The 18,014-nt window shown below is 42.7% G+C and overlaps 1 protein-coding gene across 5 annotated transcripts; it reads right to left on the reverse strand.

Annotated features, from left to right (window-relative positions):
- Nucleotides 1-609: 609 nt before the first annotated feature.
- cdk16 (cyclin dependent kinase 16) lies at nt 610-17,007 on the reverse strand. Of its 5 annotated transcripts, none has more exons than XM_082518600.1 (17): nt 16,763-17,006; nt 15,722-15,916; nt 13,407-13,559; nt 11,466-11,584; nt 9,896-10,024; nt 8,835-8,891; nt 8,415-8,529; nt 8,225-8,319; nt 8,081-8,143; nt 7,642-7,765; nt 6,248-6,368; nt 5,965-6,062; nt 5,635-5,740; nt 5,346-5,388; nt 5,102-5,192; nt 4,940-5,017; nt 610-4,846 (listed from the first exon to the last, which is right to left on the reverse strand). In XM_082518600.1, exons 2-17 carry the CDS (start codon nt 15,843-15,845, stop codon nt 4,809-4,811), a joined length of 1,554 nt encoding a protein of 517 aa, XP_082374726.1. In that variant the 5' UTR covers nt 15,846-15,916; nt 16,763-17,006; the 3' UTR covers nt 610-4,808. The 5 variants fall into 5 exon arrangements, with proteins under 5 accessions (XP_082374726.1, XP_082374724.1, XP_082374727.1 ...); XM_082518598.1 differs by having other exon boundaries at nt 16,821-17,005; XM_082518601.1 differs by lacking the exon at nt 16,763-17,006 and adding an exon at nt 16,499-16,695.
- Nucleotides 17,008-18,014: the final 1,007 nt, after the last annotated feature.

The following is an 18,014-nucleotide window of genomic DNA, read 5'->3' on the forward strand; positions in this document are numbered from 1 at the left end:
TAATGTAATTGCGTGGGGGGAGGTACAGTATGAGGTCATTGAAAATTTGTTCAGATTCATGCTCTTCACAGAAAATAAGCCAAAGCCAATGAATTTCAGGTTGAAAAAATAATTAATTGTTTAATTTTTCTTTTGAAAAAACCTGAAAACGGGTCTCACAGACCCGAACACCATACAATGGTTAACAGTTGTTTATGGGAATTCTTGACCATTCTTCCAAAAGCACATTTGTGAGGTCGCACACTGATATTGAACAAAAAGGCCTGGCTCCTGGTTTCCGCTCTGATCCCAAAGGTGCTTTATCGGGCTTGAGGTCCAGACTCTTCCTACAAAATTGGGAACATGAAATTGTCCCAAATGTCTCGGTGTGCTGAAGCATTAAGAGTTTCTTTGACCTGAACTAAGGGGACAACGCCACACCATAATCCACAATTCGGCACAATGCAGTCAGGCATGTACTGTTGTCCTGGCAACACGGCCATGGAAGTGATGGAAACACCTGAATTCAATGATTTGGATGGACGAGTGAATACTACAGTACAGCGTACCTGTTAACTGTAATATCAAAGTAGAAACACTAATAAAGTCTAATAAACAAACAGCCAACACTGATAATAAATAAAGAATTTTAATATTTATGTACTTTAAATATATCCAGTATACATGAAGTAAACATAATTGTACACAATAACAGGATATACTTTCTTTTTCATACTTGGACTCATATTTCAAGTATGCAGATCCATTATAGCATCAGATATGTCGCAGTGCTTTCTTGGCAAATGGAAGATTATTCAAATGAACAGCATAGAAGTTATCTGGAAGAATCCCATCATGCAGTGCAGTATATTGCAGATAACTTTGGTATGGTGTCGACCAAAACAAAGCATGTTAGTTCATTTACAAAAGCAGAGAAAACAGCATTTGCATCTATGTGGACCAGAAACATGCATGTTTCTCCATAGGTCACTAAAATGTTCCTAAACGTGACAAACATAGCAGACATGAACCCTGCTGCTGCCTCGCTTTGCATGATTTTGAATGATTCTTGTTTTGTGTCCCGTTTTGTTTAATAATTCATGTAAAAGCAAAATGTCCAAATCTGATAAAAGGTGTTAATACAACAAAAAAAAATCCCCTTTAGCAACAGCGGATTTGAAGTTTAGCATCAGGAGCACCGGCTTTCAATTTTGAGGACATTAACTTCCCTCTAAAAGGCATCAAGTGTGTTTTTGTTGTATGAAATAGAGGCAAACTGAAGATTTCATGCACCAGGATGTACTGCTCCCATCACAGAGCCGTGCAAACTGGATCTAAGCAAGAGGACACATATGTACATGTACAGTCTCCCCACAAAGCAGCACGATATGGGCACATTTAACAAAGCTGCCAGTTCAGGGTCTGTGAAACGCTTGGTTTGTGGTGGGAGCAGCACACACCAATGCACGAAACGATGATCCAGCTTTTGATTTTAATGACGTCTTTTTGTTGTTATAAATGGAGGCTGTTTAAAGAAGGGAAACTAATGGCTTCATACATCACAATGTACTGTTCCCTTCCCTGAGGTTCAGTGACTGGATACTATTAGAATGGAAAAGAGAGAGAAGACGTGTACATGTGAAAATACAGCGTTTGTAGTTTGAGAACCAGCCCAGTCGGTCTTACGTGCACCTTTTAATAAAGTAGTACATGCTGTATGATGATCTGTTAACTCTGCATTAGGCAACACACTGTATGTGGAAAACTCAAGTGATGACTGCTGAAAATGTACCTGTAAAATCCTGTCCTGAAGGATTTCTGACCATTTTGCTTTAATCTCAGATTAAAGCAAAAGTGCTTTTCTTTCAACAACTGGGACGTAGTGTGCTCCTGAGTTCTTTTCCATTATTTCATGTTCCTAAAACCAAAAATGCAGATCAATCAGTGACCTCTGAAGAAACATGCGCTCTGAACTTTCACATCTATACGCCGTTTCCTGTGCAATTGAGCAGCAGCTGAGGAACAACAACACTGCAGCGTGCAGATTAAAACCTGTGATTATCTCTAATAATCAGTAACTCTGTACACATTATTACTGTAAACCCAGCCAACATTAAACTACTGACCACATCAACAGTTTAGAGTTACATTCAACAGTCATTTGTTTAACCCAGCATTAGCACGGCTCACAGAAGCTTCACCTTTAGTCTGACTCTCCCCCCGTCACATCACTTTGAACACATTTAAGTTCTAAAAGAAAAACACACAGGTTGCAGTCAAATAGTCAGTTTTCCTCAGGAAAGGTAAGCAGCTAATACCCATGCCTAATTTGCAACAATTATATGTAATTAGGTCAAATAAAACAGCCACAGGGAAGGTTGCAGTATACCTCAGTTTGCATGGGTATGTTCTCTTTTTGTGCCTTGCTGTGTTGCCAGCTTTGAGGATTATTACTGTTACTTCAGTCACAGATACTGGAAGCCTTAGACAAAGGTTGGTGAGGAAGTCATATTTATACTCTTCCTGAAACAGAACACATGGGACAAAATAACTAAGACGAGATTTTTGCATCGCTGGAGACAGAAACACCAAAGCATCTGCTGCCAGTTTAGTGTGTGAGCAGTCTGAGCACTGTGGCTCTTTGAAGTCCTTATAAATCATCCTTTTGTAACATGTTTCATTGAAGTTAAGGAAAAGTGATTAGAAAATTACACAGGTGATCATTTCTTTTGACCATTTGACTGCAGCCAGTGTCCAATTTTATTCACAGAAACACAGTAAACACTCTGAATTACTACCTATAACGGCAACTCACCTCCACAATGTTTTATCGTTTCGTTTCAATGATTCACGGGGAGCAAAAGTCTGAATATTTTCAGTCTGATATCTTTTTCTGGTATTTAAAAAAATGTACACCTCTAGAATCCATTCTAACTTTTTAAGACTTCAGACTTCTGCTGCCATTCAATAAAACAATCAAACATAAAGGAGGTGCGTTCGTTTACGGGCACTGGATGTCTCTAACCTCCCACAAACATACAACTGTATGCAACATTTTTACAGCAGATTGAAAAGTCAGCTTCCTCTGAGTCAAACACCTTGTTCGATGGTTATTATTGTCTTATTATTTCTCTATTGCTAAGATTTCTTCACAGCTAAAAAATAAAGATTCACATCAAGAACAGCTTATCTCTTAAAAATATGAACACTCTTAAAACTGATAAGAATACAAAAAAAATGAAATAAAAATAAAAACTGGCTTTTTGAAATTACATCTGTTTTTGAAGGGATGAAATCTGAAAACTACCTGAAGGTTATATGAATCCCATCCAGCGACACCTGGACTCTGTGCAGGGGAAGATTAGGTCTCAACGAGGATGTGAATCTCTTTAAAATGTTCTTTTGCAGTCTGTTTACACACAGGCTAAAAACCACGAGCTGCAAAAAGTTCTTTATGAAAGAGAACGCGATGCTGCGTGTAATTTGCCATCAAAAATTGTCTGTTGCGCATTTCATAGGAAATTCCCAATCGGCTGAGTGCTGGTTGAGTCTGTGCAGAAACAAACTTGTTTGCTGCTGTTTAAACCGAATTAGCCAATCAGTGCCCTGCATTTTCCTCTGACATGTCATGGGGTCTAATGAGGCAAAGGCATCACACTTTTCAACAGTCTCCATGACAAAAAAAAAACCCTACTTACTGATCTCCAATAAACACAAAAAAAAAAACAATAAATAAAACTCCAGTTGAAATAAATTCTCTGTGATAAGCTATATACGGCAGATTTATGGTGTTACCGTCTCTTGGTATTAATATATATATTAACAGTATTACAGTATAAAGTTCGAGTGTACGACACACACATGCAGAACAGCAGAAATCAGGTTCACACTTTCAAAATAAAAGCAAAGGTTTAAATTTCCACAGATGTGTGTTTGGCTTCTCCTGCAGGCTGTTTAATAGTAACACTGAAGTGTAAAATGTAATACTGCAAACCGAAACACAATCGGCAGCTCGACACATAAGGAGACCGCTGAAGAGCTGCGGGTTTGAAACAGAGAACATTCGTCTTCAGCCTTTAATGTGAAAACAGCGCCTGTTTTCCTCTCGCTGCAGGCTCGACGTTACTCTGACGGTTTCATCTCATGTTCGGTAGCACGTTAAAAAAAATATTAAAATAAATCAAGCTGCAATTTAGGGAAAACTTTGGAGTCAAAATTTCTGAATTTTTGTTTTTTGTGTGTTTAACAAACTGAATTTTTATTGTGTTTCATCAGGTGTTATTAAAGTTTTAAGCAGGTACAGTTCAGCACGCTGGGACTGGATCGTGGCTTCAGTTTAACGCTGACTTTGCTGCCGCAGATGTTCACACGGATGATATGACGTATACGGCTGTTTCCAGGGGTTTCCATGACAGCAGAGCTGAATTCCAGGTTTTCCAGGACTTTCACCAACTTGATATTTATGTGTTTAATCTTTGCAGTGAAGATGGAAGACAGAACCTCCTGGAGAAGCTTTTACTACAATTCACCCGTTCATCTCTCCATGTACCGAGGTGAAGCCCTGAAGCCCGTTAGTCCCAATATTCTGTGCTCTGATTGGTCAGGTAGCTGCAGCGAATCATAATTTCCTCTCTGTGTAAACAACGGGCTTCATCTTCTCGTCATAAATAATAGTAACTTCTGTTTTCTTCTACTCTGTTGCACTTGCTGTTAGTCAGTAAAGTAAATCCTCTAGCAAAAAAAAAAAAGCATCATCATCATCATCGTCACTTCCTGTCCTGTCAGTTTCCCTTTGTTTGTCCAGCAGCTGACTCCGCCTCGCCACGATGTCAGAAAAGCATACTCCGCCTCCTGTTTGGACTGTTTGCTGGACAGAAAGACAAAAATAGACGATGTCAGTGTCAGACTAACCCAGCAGGGAGCCACGCCGGCTCTGCCTCCTTCCCACACAGACTGTTACCTGGATCCGGTGCTGCTGCTGTTGGTCTCATCGTTTCCTTTTCAAGCTGAATCTCTGGCAGGGTGAAGATGGACGTCGCTGAAACAAAAACAACCACAGCGCCTCTGTGATGTTACCGTAACAACAGGGACCAAATGGGACCGGTGTGAACTTTAAACTTACTGTCAGGAAGTAACTTCACTCTCTTTCCAAGGTTACTGAAGTAAGAGTGGTTCATCGACTCGTCTGCAGAGATCCTCTTCTTCCCCTCAAACTAAAGTTTAAATAAAGTTTAAACTTTAAATTTTTATTTTCCCCATCACATAAATGAACACAAAAAAAAAAAAAAAAAAAACCCCAAAAGGTTATTTATTCGTTATGATTCAGAAAGAAAAGGAGACGCACAAACACTGCGAGGTTAACTGACCTGTAGGAATTCTGACAACAGCTCCACTCCTTCAGTGCTGAGCCTGAACACAAAAACACAAACTTCGTTATCTGGTGCAGTGAGCCTTTAAGATTACTGCACATCTGTGTGCAACTGCAGATCTGGTGACTTAAAATAAAGTAAAGAGGAAGGCTCTCTGGAGGCCACTGCAAAGGAATCACATGGATCCTGGTGGGTCAGCAGCAACAGGCTGGACATATGGATGAGGAGGCTTAGTGTTTTAACCCCCGGCTACTAAAACATGGTGTACATGTGTGCAGCTCTGCACCTGGGAGTGTGGTTACTCAGTCTCTCTGCTTTGTATTGAGGATAGTTAAACGCCACAAACTCCTCATTAGACGTGATCCCAGGCCAGGTCTGCTCTGTGGGAGTACCTGCACACAAAATACATACGAGGTTTATTATAAATATAAATGCAAAAGCTTAACAGCTATTTTTTTGAAACATACATTTAAATTAATTTACAAAATAAAGCTAAAAACAGCAGCATGATGAGGTGTGGTGTGACGTCCCTCCCACGTCCAACCTAAGGCATGCTTTTAATCAACACAGGTCGATGGAGTCCTCAAAAGATTACAAAGTAGAAGATGATTCTCACCCAACAATTTAAAGATAAAGTGAAGCTCCTCCTCGACTGTGGAACCAGGAAACAGAGGTCGACCTGTCGCCATCTCGTAAAAAATGCAGCCAACACCCCTAAAAACAGAAAGACAGACAAGCGCAAAGACACGCACACACACGGCAAGAGGTTTGTCTCATCAGATGGTTTAACCATAGATGATCATTTCACCACAGAAGAATCGATTTTTTTAAAATGTAATTTATCAAATTTTCTAGTAGCAGTACTACAATAGAGTAGTACAGTGTACTGCATCACTGACCACATGTCGATGTGAGTGGAGTAGTCGGTGCTGCCCAGCAGGATGTCAGGTGGTCGGTACCACAGCGTCACCACCTCGTTGGAGTACGTCTTTGTTGGGATCGACTTTGCTCGAGCCAAACCTGAAACAAACACACACGCACACACACACACACACACACACACACACACACACACACACACGTGTCATTAAAGCCTCATCATCACTGTCTTTACACTGATTCAGATTACATTTGTATCCTAACAGCTAAAATAAATGTATTCATTCTCCGTAAGGACCACGACTCACACTGCCTCAAAAGGCATTTTAAATACTTTCTGGGTGTTGCATTACAAATACACGATGGGATGATGTGCAGTGACTCTGCTGTCCTGAATTCACCGAGGAGGTCATTCTGTCTCTGGTTGTGGAGGTCAGATGTGTGTCTGTAATCCTCCTCTGCCAAACTGCACAGAGCAAATCCATGTCTCTGGCTCATCGTCAAAGTCCAGGCATAAAAAGGGATCGGTCGCCCTCTGTGTCTTTAACCGCACGGCCCGAAGCGGTTTTAATATCCAATTCTCACGGGAACCAAAAATCGACTCTCTTCCAATAAAACTGTCTCCACTGGTAATACAGGAAGAACGGCTCTCTGCGATGCTGTGATAAATAAATGAAGTGAAGGTCTGAGAGAGGTCCCTGAAGAACTTCACATCTTCATCACTAACATGACATAACTGCCAGCTGGTTGGAATGACAACAACAACAAGATGAAGAAAATCACGAGGTTTAGTGATAATCGTGGAGCTGGAAAGGCAGGGATTCAGCCGGGGGCTCCCACTGGCCAAGGGTTCGGTCTGCAATTTAATAAGTAGCACTTGTTGTGTGTGTGTGTGTGTGTGTGTGTGTGTGTGTGTGTGTGTGTGTGTGTGTGTGTGTGTGTGTGTGTGTGTGTGTCACAGATGGGCTTGGCAACAGCTGGGCAGCTCTTCACACACACACAGTTGATTTGGTCTTTTACTTTCTTGTAATCCTCTTCCAGTGTCTTAATTTTCTCCCTACGCAGCTTCACTGAAGTCAGAAGTTGAGAATAAATAAAATTTGATATTTTGCTCAGACGAGCAAGATGTTCCTCCAACCAATAAATAATGGACGTGAATGTCGGTCCATTTCTTCATGTTTTGTTCCACCTTCAGAGCCAACTGTTCTTGTTTTCTTGTTTGCCTTTTCCTTAGTTTTAGCGTGACAGGTGCCGGTAGCTCACGCTTACATCATTACACATTTACATCACTCAAAAGGTGAGTTTTGCACAAGAAAAACCTCAGACGCTAAGATTTAAATAGGTCCTAACTTCACAAAAAAAACAAACAAAAAAAAACAAAAAAAAACATTAAGACAGTGTCTGCAGGACTCACCAAAGTCTGCTAGCTTGAGCTCTCCTCGCTCGTTGATCAGCAGATTTTGTGGTTTTAGATCTCGATGGAGAACTTTCCTCCGGTGGCAGTACGACAAACCTCGCAGCAGCTGGAAAAGGAAGAGCTGAGGACAGAAACACCACTGCAGTTACAGGAAAAGTCGATGAGCACACGATGCAAAGAAAAACCCTCAAAAACAGGGAAACAAGAGAAGAAGAATTCCTTCTGCTTTTTTAAATTCATTTTTTATCATTGTTTAAAAATCTACCAAAATCAGAAAAGTTAAATCACCAGCAGGTTTGTCACATCAGTTTGTGCCACACACACACACACACACACACACACACACACACACACACACACACACACACACACACACACACACACACACACACACACTTAATTTCATTATACTAAGAATAAAACAAACTTTTCTCACTTTGACATTGTGAACATGAATGACATTTCCACAGTCGTCCAGATACTGCTTCAGATCCTTGTCCTGAAACACATGAACACACATTCAAACCCACCAAAGAAGAAGAAGAAGAGGAGTTTGTGTATTGTTGTGTGCATTTCTTACCAGGTACTCAAACACCAGTGTGAGGGATTTCTGCGTGTGGATGATGTCATGAAGCGTGACGATGTTGGCGTGTTTCAAATCCTTCAACAGAGACACTGAGGAGTAAAAAGTACAAACATGCTGTCATTAGTACTTCTACTACTGTAGTACCAGTAATACTTCTGTTGGTTCAGTGTCAGTGATGCAGTACCTTCTCTGATTGCAGTACACGGAGCTCCTTCTTCATGTTCCAGTCTAATTTCCTTCAGAGCCACGAGATTTTCAGTCAGTTTACTCCGACCTTTATACACTGTGGCATAGGTCCCCTACACACAGGTGACACACAGAGAGGAGAGAGGCGGGGCATTTGGGCCATCGGAATCTTATTTATTGATTTCAGGAGCCAAAAGCAAACATTACAACAAAAAGAGTGGACTGTCAGGCAAAGCTTTTTACACTTAATTTGTAGAAAAGGTCAGAAAACTTTACATTAGTTAGTGAGTCTGAAATGAAACCTTTAAGGAGTGTCACAGAGCAGCACGGAGCACTTAGATGCTGTTTGTGTTCTTTATTAAACAGTTTCAAAGATCTGTCTGACATCAACCGATAGAAGGAGATAATGTGGCCTCACCTCTCCCAGTTTGTCCAGCTTGATGTAAGTCTCCAGCTTCCCAAAACCAATCTCTGACTGCAGGCAAAGAGGCAGAGATGAGAGGGTTAAAATAACCTGCACTGGCACACTAAATGCAAGAGAAACAACACAACAAACATCCTGCATTACTTGAAACAACAGAATCAGAAACCGGTTTCACACTTGCATCCCCCCCCTACAGACACACAGTCTGCAGCCCAGCGTATCCAAATTCAGGGGCCACATCCTTCGGAGGCCGCAGTTGTAGGCCGATTACGTTACAGCGGCGCGACAAAGCCTGCCCAAATGTCTGGGTCACAAAATAAACGTTTAACATATTTCCAGGCGAGAATGTAGCTGTGTAAACCTCGAGTATCTGCTCGGTTTATCAAGACATCACATATTTGTAAAAGCGCTCCGACGTTTTCGGAGACGTCTGTTACCCACCAGCTGGATAGCGAGCCCGGGTTCAAGGCTCACTAGATCCGGCAAGAACAGCGAACTCCCAGCACATCGTTTTCAACCCCCCCCCCCCCTCGCGATCTTTCGCTACTCAGGTTAAACATGATTTATAAGTCAGTTAGATAAATTAAAAATGTTGTTGTTTGGCTTTGTTCAGTCTTTTATTAGTTCCTGAGTAAATCGGTTTGGCTGAGATTAAAGTTACAGTTTTCACACAGCTGAATAAACATCACACAGAAAACTGATTAAACAGAAGTGTGAGATGGTCGAATTTACTCCAATGTCCTGTTATATATTGAACAGCAAGGAGCAGACGGCAGAGTTTATTAAACTTCACTGAGACAATCTGCAAATTTCATTAAAAGTTTAATAAACCATCATCTTGTCTTTATTTTTAGTTAGAAATGATAGTTATATTAGAGCAGATGCTGGTCCAATAAGCTATACTTTCCACGTCCACTGGATGCATGATCCAATTAGTCGACTAATCACAAAAATAATCGGTGACTAGTCGACTATCAAAATCATCGTTTGTGGCAGGCCTACCCAAAACTGTCCCAAACACCTGCGTGAAAACAAAAAGAAGCAGTTACACATACCAGAGACACTCTACGCAGCCGCCTGCTGATTGGCTGCTCGAACAGAGCTGGACCAATCACATTAAACTTCTCCAGGTAATCGTCTGGAAGACGGATGTCAGCCGGTAACGACAGACGTTTGTTGATGTCCTGAAACAGAGAAGAAACACAACAGAATTCACGTGAACGTTCACCTTCATCCTCCGCAGCACCTGACAGTTTATTTTCATCAGCAAAGACCTTTTACCGCTGCAGGTAAATGTTCAGTCATCATGAAAGGAACCGTTTCATTTTAACATGAAATGTCTGCATTGGATCTGAAGTAGCACTAAAAACAAACAAAGGGCAGACAGCACTGGAAATGCAGGCCCTGAATGCAACCTGTGACCACTGCAGCAAACAGTAATCGCACCCGATTCCTCTTAAAGATGGCTGCCTGAGCGAGATTATAAAAAGAACCCACGAACTCCACAGCTGCTCGTTTGGCTCTCAGGGTGAGACCAACATGGTGAGGAATCCACCTGTACCTGTGCTTTAATGTAGCAGCAGAGGTCAGGATCTACAGGAGGAGCCAAAAGAAAATACAGGTTGATGGACCTGATCTGACCCAGCGGTAGCTACAGAGCCAGACACATGGAGGTTCCTCGGAGGAGAAGACCTTTACAGACTAATGGAAGAACAATGTGAAATTATGAGCTGGATAAAGTCCGTCCCCTGACCTGAATCCATCAGAAAACCTTTAGAGGATTTTAAAACAGAAGGCAGAGAAACAAAACCTCCGGCCAGGAGTCAGAACATCTGTCCACAGATGTGTGACAGACTGGCATCACCCATTAGCCGCGAGGGGAGGTGGTGTGGGGGGGGGTCACACATCTGCCTGCAAAAACAAAAGCCCACATAGAAAATAAAAAGCTCACAGATGAAAGAGTCCTCACTCTCTAAGCGGTTTGCTTTTAATGACACAGCAGCTCAATCAGCCCACACTTCAGCCTGACAGTTATTGTAGCCTATTGGCTCATTTACAGCTTTACCAGCACTGCACAGGTAAACCCAGCTTTGTTAAGCACCAGTTCGAGTCTGGCGCTGAAACGAACACATTTTGCTCGCTCGTTCCTTAAAAGCAGGACCTGGACCAGCCAGCATGACAGCTGTGCATCTGTACCCGGAGACCAGCCGAGTCTTTCAGTCGTGAAAAAGATGAAGACAAGCTCGCTGACATGTTTGGGAAGCTGCAGGCTAAACCACTCCAACGCATCTTTGCATCTGATAAATATTAATGTTAGAGAAACACACGGCACCGTCTCAGTCAGAGCAGTGTGAAGGCCCTCCGTCAGCAGCTACGACGCGCTGGACTGAAGAAGCAACAAGAAATCTCAAACCAGACTTAGCTCTATAACACATTTGGCTGAAGATGTTCCTTTGGAAGGAATGTAAGAAAATATCAAAAACGAAACCAACCAAGGAGGCGAAGAGCTGCACCAAACCGCTAAAAGGTCCTCAAGGCTTTGCAGAAAACAAATAGTGAGTGCTCCTTAAAGACTGGGGAATATCCCAACATCTCTGCTAGTAAGCTCACTGTGTGTGTGTGTACCTCAGTAGAGATCTTCTTATTCCTCATTCTGACTTTAACTGGACTCTGAACATCATCAGAAGAAGAAGCTGGATCGCTTTCTCCATCTGAGCTCATTTTCACATCTTCATGGACGATCTCTGAAAACACACACGAATAACAGTCACACGCATACAAAGAGTAGAGCAGGCCTTAAATTCCCCATATCACCAAATGCACCAAAACAAGTCCGATCTACAGAGGCTCCTCCCTACAACTCATCTCAGAAATCCCGTGTCCAGGCAGGTCAGAGCTGTTTTGGTGGCATGACTCACAACTAATCCTCCTCTGCAGTAGCGTCAAAAACAGGAATATCCTGCCTGAGAGTGATGCTGAAAACGCACTCCGCTGTATCTGTCACTTCCAGGCTGGACTACTGTAATTCATTTATATCAGGATGTACTCATAGCTCTCTGAAAAGCCTCCAGCTGATAAAGAAATGCTGTAGTAAGAGTACTAACGAGGACTAGAGAAAGAGCCATTTCTCCCATATTAATTCTCTCATATTAACTTGTCTTCATTGGCCCCTTGTGAACTCTAGTATAGAGCTTAAAATCATTTTCATCACACACAAAGTCCTGAATGAGCAGAGTCCATCATATCTTAAAGACTTAATAGTATTGCATTATCCCAGCAGAGCACTTCGCTCTCACAGTGCAGGCTTATTGTGGTTCCTGGAGACTGAGAGGCAGAGCCACGCTGATCTCTTCTATGGCACGACATTATTTCCTGCGACACTCCATAGAATTGGAGGCAGAGCCTTGAGCTATCAGACGTCTCTGCTGTGGAACCAGCTCCCAGTCTGGGTTCGGGAGTCAGACACCCTCCCTGATTTTAAGCTTTTCTTTTTGGAAACAATTACATTTCGGGCTGGATCAGGTGACTCGAACGCTCCTTGGTCATGTTACACAACTTCTCATATTACGCACCTCTCCTGTGCTCTCTTTTTATATGCTGTGATTGCATGCATCCATTTGGTTTCGTCTATCTCCCCACAGTCTCTGCTCTCTCTGTATCTGTTCTGCAGGCCAACCTGCTCAGTATTTCATCTTATATTCTTTCTATTTCTACATCACTCTGCTTTTTCCTGTCACTGCGACCGGTTGCAGCAGACGGCCTGGGTCAGCTGCAGGCAAATTCTTCTTTCTCAGTTCAGAGTAAATGGTAAAAATGGTAAATGGCCTGTATTTGTATAGCGCTTTACTAGAGAGCTGATATGCAGCAGAATGCAACTATGCAGCGCATGTTCTGCACAGTCACAGTCTGCAAAAATTTGGGAAAGAATTCATCAGTTCATGGACAAAACGCAGCGCTGTTTGTATGACGTGGCTAAGAAAACATCCACAGAGTAGACTTTGTAAATTTACAATTACAAGAAGAAATACAAACACCATTTCTGTGTAAAATGATCGTGCACGCCGTGTGTAAAACAAAGTATTTTGACTGGTGTGTTTTTATATTTATGGAGTGCATCTCTGCAGCACGTACACTCTCAAGCCCAGAAAAGCCACTTTCATTGATTAGAGCAGAAGTGTGACGTTGCAGCATTCAGCCTGCCAACACATGAAGCCACAGCGTCCGTCAGACTGTTGTTTTCTGGCTGTACTGAATTTAAATCGAGGGGAATGCCTCTTTCACTGCTCCAGCATTCAGATTTAAACTCACCAATTATGACTTCATTCCTGTTTCACAGCCAACAACTGATCTATGTTTTCACTTCACAGGAGAAATTAAATTTACTTAGTCGTTAAAATAAAACATCACCAGTTAAACTCATCTACATTTTCAAGCATACAGCAAAATCAACTTCTATTTTAATGTTGATAGATGCACAGTACATGATTATACTGTATATATTCAGCACGTATGTGTGTATTAGTGGTACAGTACTTGTGCATGTACATGTATTTGCGGCATTAGTACCCAGTCTGGTGGCGTGGTTCAGGTAGGAGCTCAGGCTGCGTCCGAGGCCTCTGGGTTTCCTCAGTGAGGTGCTGTACGACTGAAGTAAAGACTGAACTGAAGAGGATGAAGATCGAACCTTCAAACCTCCAGAGGAACGAAGAGACACCACCTCTGAGGGGAGAGATGAAGGGGCGAAGTGAGGGAAGGATGTGGGGAGGAAAGGAAGTAACAGAAGGGCGATGGAGGGATGAGGGAGGTGTAGGAGGAGGTGAGGGGAGGAGGCGGGTAACGGTTGGTTGATTTGGAAGGAAAAAAAATGAAAGTGGGGTTAAAGGAGAAAAAATAAATTCAAATTAAACAAGTGTTATATTATTGATTAATTGATTGATTGACAGATCCAAGAGGCAACCAATCAAATCACAGATCCAACCAACCAGTCAGATCAGAGGAGGGAATCAGGCGGGAAGTGTCAGGAATTAAACCAGCGAGCTTCCAGTTACTGGTTTGCTGTGTGAGTGGCAGACCAGTTTATAAAGCTGGTTAGCAGCTGGTTAGTTCTTGACTGTTTTAACTGGGAATAATTTTAATTAGTTAGCTACATATTTAAAAAAAGAGGGGGGAAATAAAATGAATAAATATATTTTATTCATGTTATTTACATACTAAAGCATTCAGCCAATCAGGACAAAGTTCTGCCATCACAGAGGTGGTTCCCTATTGGTGGAGCCGGAGGAAAAAGTCTGCAGCTCACTGCAGTCGCCAAGCTCACGGCAGGTTATGTCACCATGTGACACAGTGACACTCTGCAGCACCAGCGGACTTCAGACAAATCTTTAACCAGCATGCATCACGGCAAGCCAGCGCTGCACAGCCGGTCATGTGGTCGCCCGTACTACAACATATGTCCAACATGCCCAGAATATCTTTGCCTTATCGGGCTTCACTTTCTCTGACATCCACAGTCAGACTGAACAGTCACACAAAGGTGGCCATCAACTCGACAAGCTTTCAGTCAAGTTACAAGTGAGTTCCCACGAGCTGTGACAATCTGCTGGGATCATGTGGGAAAAACACAAAAACATAAACACTATACAGTTGCTGTGGTTCAAATGGAAGCGTGTGACAGGAAAAGCATTGGATAAACAGCATTTATATCCAGGAACTAACACTGGGGGTGGGATTCCTTATTTTCTGTCATATATACATATACTGGTAAAACAGTCGATGCTAGGGCTGGGAAATTTATCAAGTGCGTAGTCTTTGGAACATAAAGTCCGGAGTTCAAATCCCGGGTAGAGCAAGCATCCAGGCTATTCAAGCCTACCTTGGAACATGAGCGAGGTAAGCATGGAAGCAGTCCCAGCTTAACAAGCTCTGTGTCAGGTGTTGCCAGGACATACTGATGGGAAGTGGGTTACTCTTTGCACTGTGTGACATCAGAAAGCGAGGACAACCCCGACGTGGTCACCACGGAGGATAAACACATAAGCCCCAAACAGATCAGTAGCTAAACTACTGCAGTAGAACGAGAGATTAGAAACAAAATGAGCACAAGTCTCCTTTAATAGACTTGTCATGGCAGCACGAGTGGATACGACTATAATTACAACTGTGTATTGCATTAAATGAACGCGTTGCCTCGCTGCATTCTTATGTGTAAAACAGCATTAGCATTATTGTTTCCCTGAGGCTTTTTGACTGTCTGAGAACAAATGGAAACATAATTCTAAATGGTAAGTAGGCTGCCTTGCAAATTTCATATAACATATAAAGTATTTAACCCTAGAACACTAACGTCGGGTGATGTTCACCCACGCGGTGAATAAAAATCACTCGGAGGTAAATTCCAAGGGAATTTATAGTTAGCTGGTCATTCTCTCTCTCTCACAGATGTCAGTAATGTAGGGAAACTGGACAAAGCTCACATGTCCCAGGAATGGGAGCACCAAAGAATTTCCCAGTTTCATTATTTATTTTTAGGACTTTACCTTTTTTCTCTTTATGACATGTTGTATAAGGGGAAAATAAGAGTACTTTAATTTCCCATTTATTGTTGTGTATATATATATATATATATATATATATATATATATATATATATATATATATATATATATATATCTGTCCATCAAGGTTCAAGACATCTTCTAGGAATGGTGACACTATATCCAGTGGACAGCAATTTTCCATGCTGATCTCTCATCTCAAGCATAACCTGCACCTGAGCAGCCAGGTGTGTGGCATTAATTAAAGCCGCCATCATAAAAATTGAAAACCCAGCGCTGAGCTCTAAAATCTCGGCACAGGCCTCTGTTCACACCTGACAGGATTACCTGAGTCGCTGTGTGACGTTGCTTCCTGAGTGATGGTGTCACTCAGTGTCCTGTCCCCTCCCCCTGACCCACCCCTCCCCAGAGTGAGTGACAGCTGCCGTTTGATCTTCCTCATCCTCTCCATTAGCGGGGGCTGAGGGGGGAGAGGGGGACGTGACGCCAAGGGGGGCGGGGCTGCCAGTCTGGAGACCACGCCTGGACAGGTAGAAATAAAAGGACAGAAATGTAAATAGCCAAACAGTTGGAAACACCTGAACGCCTCAACATCTGACTCATCATGCCTGAATTAGTAGTTATGCATATTCATCTACCATTCATTCACCATCATCACCTGCCACACCACAGCCGAATAGGTCTACCTCACAAGAATCACTCGTCTCACCTGAACATCATCACCTGTAGATCATCAGCTATAGATTCGGCTCACCTGTATTCATGTCACCTATGGATTTGGTTTACCTGAGACATCATCCTCTTTATGCTCATCTCACATTGAAATCACTACATGCACTCTCATCTCACCTGCAGGTAATCGCGTGACACTTAAAACTAATCCCACGGAACACCCTGAAAACGCGGGCACGAGTTTCCACTGGTGAATCTGACGCACACAGGTGAGTGTGATGTTACTCAGTGTTGATGAAAAGACTCGAGGCCTCGGATCTGTGTAGCAGGAAGTACCCGCACTCACTAATGAACCCAAACAGCCACTTAGATCCGCTTCATGTCACGTGCACACCTGACGGCTAACACCTGGCTGAGTGACAGGACATGTACCTGACAGATGCGTTACGTCACTGCCCGTGGATCTGACGGCACGGAACGGGAACTGAAACTACGTGTGTGTGTCCCCGTGGCAGCTGTTGTTTGTGTTCTGCCGCTTCGGGTGTCGCGTCTCCGTGGACCTGCCTACGCCTGTGTGTTTCTGAGCTGGAGAGGCGAGGACGGGAGCCGTGTATTTCCTGCAGTAAACCGTCCTCCTCACTGTTATAAATAGCAGCGGAGGCGGAGCGGCCGCTGCTCCCTCAACGACTCACTCACCATTTGATAAAGACGGTTTTCCGGTTACACGCGAGGCCCGGGGGTGACCGTTACTCACCGGGAGGGTTTATCCCGGTCTGTCCCGGGTTATCCGTGGCTCGGTTCAGTCTGACGGCTTCTCGGATCTTCCTGGCTCCCAGTAATCTGCAGCCATGTTGCTGCTCTGCTCAGCTCCGCTCCTCCGGTGCGTCCTGACGGAGACGCTCACGGCACCGTCGGTGACGTAACAACCCGGCACGTGTCCCCGCCCCTTTTCATTTCTTTATATATATTTTTTATTAAATAATATGTAAACATGTTGATTATACAAACAGAGCAGCTAAAAACAACAAGAAATTGTTCCGAAAAGAAGCCAGTCGTTTGTTTGCTATACAAACAATTTAGTTAATAAGTCACACTTGGATATGAGGGATATTTTTTATACTTTTACTAAATAAAAAGTTAAATAATCACTTTGTTAGTAGCTCGTCACAAACACATAATTTGTTCGTTCATTGCTTTTCAATCTATAAAAAAATGACCAAACATGACTGTTAGACCAGCAAGCTGATTCGCTGTTATGTCCATATCTTGACATAATGTGGAGAGTAACTGGACACGTGGAGTAATGTCCTTTAAGAAACAGGAAAAAAAGCCCTGACACATGTCTGGTCTTTGAGTTGATCCACTCATCACTGAAGCCTCATCACAAATGGTATCAGTGGAAGGGTGGCTACAAAGGAACATGACTCAAAAATCCTGCCTCAGGTTGTACAGAGTTTGGTTTAAGTAGTCATCAATACGTATGGAGGAGGTCAGGAGAGAGTGAGTGTCTGCAGCCATCTATAAAACAGCCTCTGTCATCATGTGGGTTTGGACTTCAGTGTTATTGGAGATTTTGTCAAAATTGATGGAATTATGAATGCAGAAGAGTATCAACATCTTTTGATACATAAAATACCATCTGTGGGGTCTAATTAGCAACAACTTCATTTTTGAACATGACAGTGATTGCAAACATACTGCCAATGCAGTAAAAGCTGCATATAAAAACACAATCAGTCATGGATCGGCCTCCCCAGAGCCCACACCTCATCATCACTGAAGCAGTGTGGGATCATCGTCACAGAGAACAAAAGGCAGCCGACATCCAAAGAACAACTTTGGAGAACTATTCCTGAAGGCTGTGGTGAAAAAATAAAGGCGTCATATCAAATATCGAATTTCATGCTCATGAACCCATGAGTTTATTCAAACTGTTTCCCAATTTCCT

This window comes from Aulonocara stuartgranti, assembly GCF_965226115.1.
Source record: "Aulonocara stuartgranti genome assembly, chromosome: 20".
In the NCBI taxonomy this organism is placed as follows: Eukaryota; Metazoa; Chordata; class Actinopteri; order Cichliformes; family Cichlidae; genus Aulonocara; species Aulonocara stuartgranti.